The 3,967-nt window shown below is 39.2% G+C and overlaps 1 protein-coding gene across 1 annotated transcript; it reads left to right on the forward strand.

The window, feature by feature from the left end:
- The first annotated feature begins 1,532 nt into the window (after nt 1-1,532).
- LOC111378856 (thioredoxin-like protein 4B) lies at nt 1,533-3,967 on the forward strand. The gene is made up of 4 exons (XM_023002141.1): nt 1,533-1,785; nt 1,885-2,042; nt 2,667-2,733; nt 3,598-3,967. The coding sequence occupies exons 1-4, from the start codon at nt 1,654-1,656 to the stop codon at nt 3,694-3,696; spliced, it is 456 nt and encodes a 151-aa protein (XP_022857909.1). The 5' UTR covers nt 1,533-1,653; the 3' UTR covers nt 3,697-3,967.

The following is a 3,967-nucleotide window of genomic DNA, read 5'->3' on the forward strand; positions in this document are numbered from 1 at the left end:
TGAGATGAAAAACTGGTTCAACCCCGCGTGAACCTTGCTCTGATACCACTTGTCACGGGTCTAGTTTCGTTACACCCGAACAAACTAGAACCGTGCGGCCTTAACGTTCTACAATTCCCGCACCTCACGAGAAAACGTTAAGTCAGCCTTTCTACGCCCACAAATAATTTAATCAATGAGGCTAAATTATACCCACGTTGAGAAGAGAATTTTGAAGTAAGTAATATATGGAAAACAAGTAAAGGATGGGGAAACTTTTTTTATATAAATGAAAGGAAAAACTTTACAATCTCTCTTGAAAGAATAAACTCACTCACTCTACATTCTCTACCATCTACTACACACTATTTACAAATGAGACTACACCTCTATTTATAGGAAAACTTAAACCTCCTTAACCTTCAACTTTACAACTTGCGCTTAGTTGTCACCACCTCGTGCTTAGTTGTCGCCAACTCATTCTTAGTTGTCTTCAAGTGGATGGTATTACAACTTGGCCTTGCAAGTTGTCGCCAACTCGTGCCTAGCTTGCATACAACTCGCGCCTAGCTTGCATCGTTGATATTTATCCTTGCCAACTCGCGCTTAGCTTGCATACAACTCGCGCTTAGCTTGCAAGTGGCACACATGTGGACAAGTTGTGCAAGTTGCCAACTTGCATCCTCAAAATATCCGGCTGCAGGTTCATGTATTTTACCTCCCAAAATGGCTAGGTTGAGACTTAGAAAAACCTCATTAATACCCAAAAAAATGCATGATCTAGGCAGCCTGCATTCTGTCCCAAAACAGTCCACTTGCGTCCCCAGCCTGAATCTGCCTGCATCCTTTGCCGAATCTGCTTGCGTCCCCTATCGCAAGCTGTTCCGTCCTTCTGAAACGCGTTACCCGCGCTATCTTGCGATCGCTACCGGGACGAATCGGTCACGACCGCGTGGCGTCAGTTACTCCCCCACTGAATTTGGCGACGCACTCATCGCCTTGTACCGCCGAAGCATAGACCTTATTTGCCATAAGTCTATCTCGTTTTCTCACCTTGTGCCATGACATTCCCATGTCATGCCAAACCTTAAGTCATGATCTTGCGATCCGTGACACTACGCTCTGGATACATTAGCATGGGATAACATTATAGGATTTCGGTCCTATTACGTTGGCTTTCGGGATCGGAGCAATGATTAACAGGAACAGTCGGGGGCATTCGTATTTCATAGTCAGAGGTGAAATTTTTGAATTTATGAAAGACGAACAACTGCGAAAGCATTTGCCAAGGATGTTTTCATTAATCAAGAATGAAAGTTGGGGGCTCGAAAACGATCAGATACCGTTCTAATCTCAACCATAAACGATACACGTCTTTATTTTGATGGGATTTTGCTAATCTCCTTATAATGTCCTTTGTTTAAAGTTCAAAATATTTAGTAAATCATTTGTGTGACGTGTACAATTTTTTAAGTATCATTTTCTTGGATCATATTCTCGATCCAAAATCTTTCCTCCTTAGCTAAACCTGAGATCTCCAAAACGACGTCGCAAGTAGCTTTATTTATTTATTCTTTGCCCTTATTCTTCTTTTTCCCGTCCCCGTTTGGAATTTCCCTCTGGAAAACAGTTAAACCAGTAATCAATTGCGTAGCCCAAAATAGCCATAGAGAGATGGAATATTTACTCCCGACATTGAGGAAGAAGCAAGAAGTGGATGCCATAATCAGAGACACCATTGACAAAGTACTTGTCCTCCGGTTCGGGCGCTCCTCCGACGCCGTTTGCTTGCAGCTCGACGACATCGTATGTTCTCTCATCTTATCCCTCTGTGTAACAACAATAATTTTCAAGATTAATTAATCAAAGTAATTTGCTAATTTTCAAATCTGTGATGACCACCAGTTATATAAGTCGGCAAGAGATGTGTCGAAATTCGCGACTGTGGCGTTAGTGGACATAGATTCGGATGAGATTCAGATTTATTTAAAGTATTTTGACATAACGCTGATTCCATCTGTAGTTTTCTTCTTCAATGCTCACCACATGAAGATGGATTCTGGGTATGAATGTCTCTGTGATTCTAATATAGTATAGACTATGGTGTGTATTGAAATATATTCTGTTGGCTTCAAATTATTGATGGAAAAAAAAAAAGGAAAAAAGAAAAAAGAGAACCTACAGGGTGCTGGGACGAGTTGAAGGAGGAATTCCTAATTCTAACGCAGATAATTAAACTCAAAGAAAAAGAAAAAAAAAAAAGCATAAAAAGTGAAAATAAGGGCACCTTGAATTTAAGGTGGAGTAGAGAAACACAGCTGGGACTTTATGTCCTCGACTCTTGTGATAATTTGTTGACATGATATTCTGATCAAATTGATCCATGTAATCTATTTAAGGTATCTTCTCGTCCAAAACTCTTGCTTTTGGTTGTTGAACAATTCATATAGACTTTTGACAATAACATTTTTGGCTTGCTCATATTTGTTCTCCACCTTTCATCGTCTTGTTTTTTGGTGAAGGAGGGGACGAGAGGGAGAGGTATAAGACTATATAAGTCACTGGCAATATCAATTAACAACTAACCTGTCTTGCCACTTCTTATGTGGTCTTAATCCTTTACACATGCAGATATGTTCTTGGATTTGATTTTTGAGGTTGGAGTTACATTTTTTTAACTCTTGCAGGAGTGCAGACCACACTAAGTGGGTAGGTAAATTTCAGAGAAAACAAGACTTTGTAGATGTTGTGGAGGTACACTTCTACTTAATACGGGAATCTTGAACGTCGCAGATGGATCGAACATGATATATGGGCTTTTACTTCCTACTTATAATTATGTGTACTACAGATTAAGATGTCTTGTTTGGTGTACTTAAGCTTCAAGCTTTTAGCCCATAATTGGCTAACGTTTATGAATAATTTATAATCGGTCAAATTACTTTTTATCCATACATTTTGTGTCACCCACAAGTATTATCTACTTATCTATAACTCATTTTTATCAATTTATAATTTAAACTAATTATAAACAACTTCCTTAAGTAATTGAGTACGTAACATTATGCTGCAATTCTTACCACATTAGGAGAGTTGTGATGATGCAACATTCTAGGAAGCGAAAGCTTAAGACACAGGTCATGGCCTATGAAGGGAGTAGAAGTCGGTAACTCTGGCCTCCATCGACCACATTCATTAAAATATTAAAAGGAAACTTAACTCTGGCTTCCATCGTCTACATCATTAAAATATTAAAAGTATGCTTAACTCTGGCCTCCATCGACTACATTCATTAAAATATTAAAAGGATACTATCTTCTTTCTTATGTTGGAGACTGTTTGGGAAGTGAGTTACTTGGAAGCACAACCCTAGGGTAAAACTACTAGAATCTTAGGTGACCAATTATATATAATGTTTCACGTTTTTATTTGGATTGATTGTCAGTAACTATTAGCTCATTTTACTTTTCTTTTTTGAAATTGCAAAGGTTGTACAAGTTAGCAGCCAATAGTTTTCCTAGATATCTGCTGAAACTTTTTCTTGTATATTAGTGTTTTGGTGAAGCATTTGTCACTGTTGTTGTTCTTGTTAATGGATATATGATGCTATGCTTGCAGGCAATATACAGAGGCGCGATGAAGGGCAAACTCATAGTAAGTTGTCCTCTGCCTCCTGAGCGAATACCAAAGTTTGAGCTGCTGTATAAAGATGTGTAGAGGCTTCCTATTAGGTTGACTTTTCCTTGTCAAACAGGGCCAATTGACAGGCCCTGTTGACAGGGCCGGGCCCTTGATTTGAATCCGGCGGACCCCATGTGATGCAAGATCGAGGGCCTAGTTGCTGCCACCTTAGGGCAGCACCTCGACAGGGCCTGTCAATTGGCCCTGTCTATATAGCAGGTCTCAATTAGGTTTTCTAGAGTTTATAGTTTCATATAACAAAACTGCTGCGTTGTTTGAGTCTTTCATTGAAATTTCTGAATTTTAG

The sequence above is a fragment of the Olea europaea genome, unplaced genomic scaffold (assembly GCF_002742605.1).
Source record: "Olea europaea var. sylvestris unplaced genomic scaffold, O_europaea_v1 scaffold1883, whole genome shotgun sequence".
In the NCBI taxonomy this organism is placed as follows: domain Eukaryota; kingdom Viridiplantae; phylum Streptophyta; class Magnoliopsida; order Lamiales; family Oleaceae; genus Olea; species Olea europaea.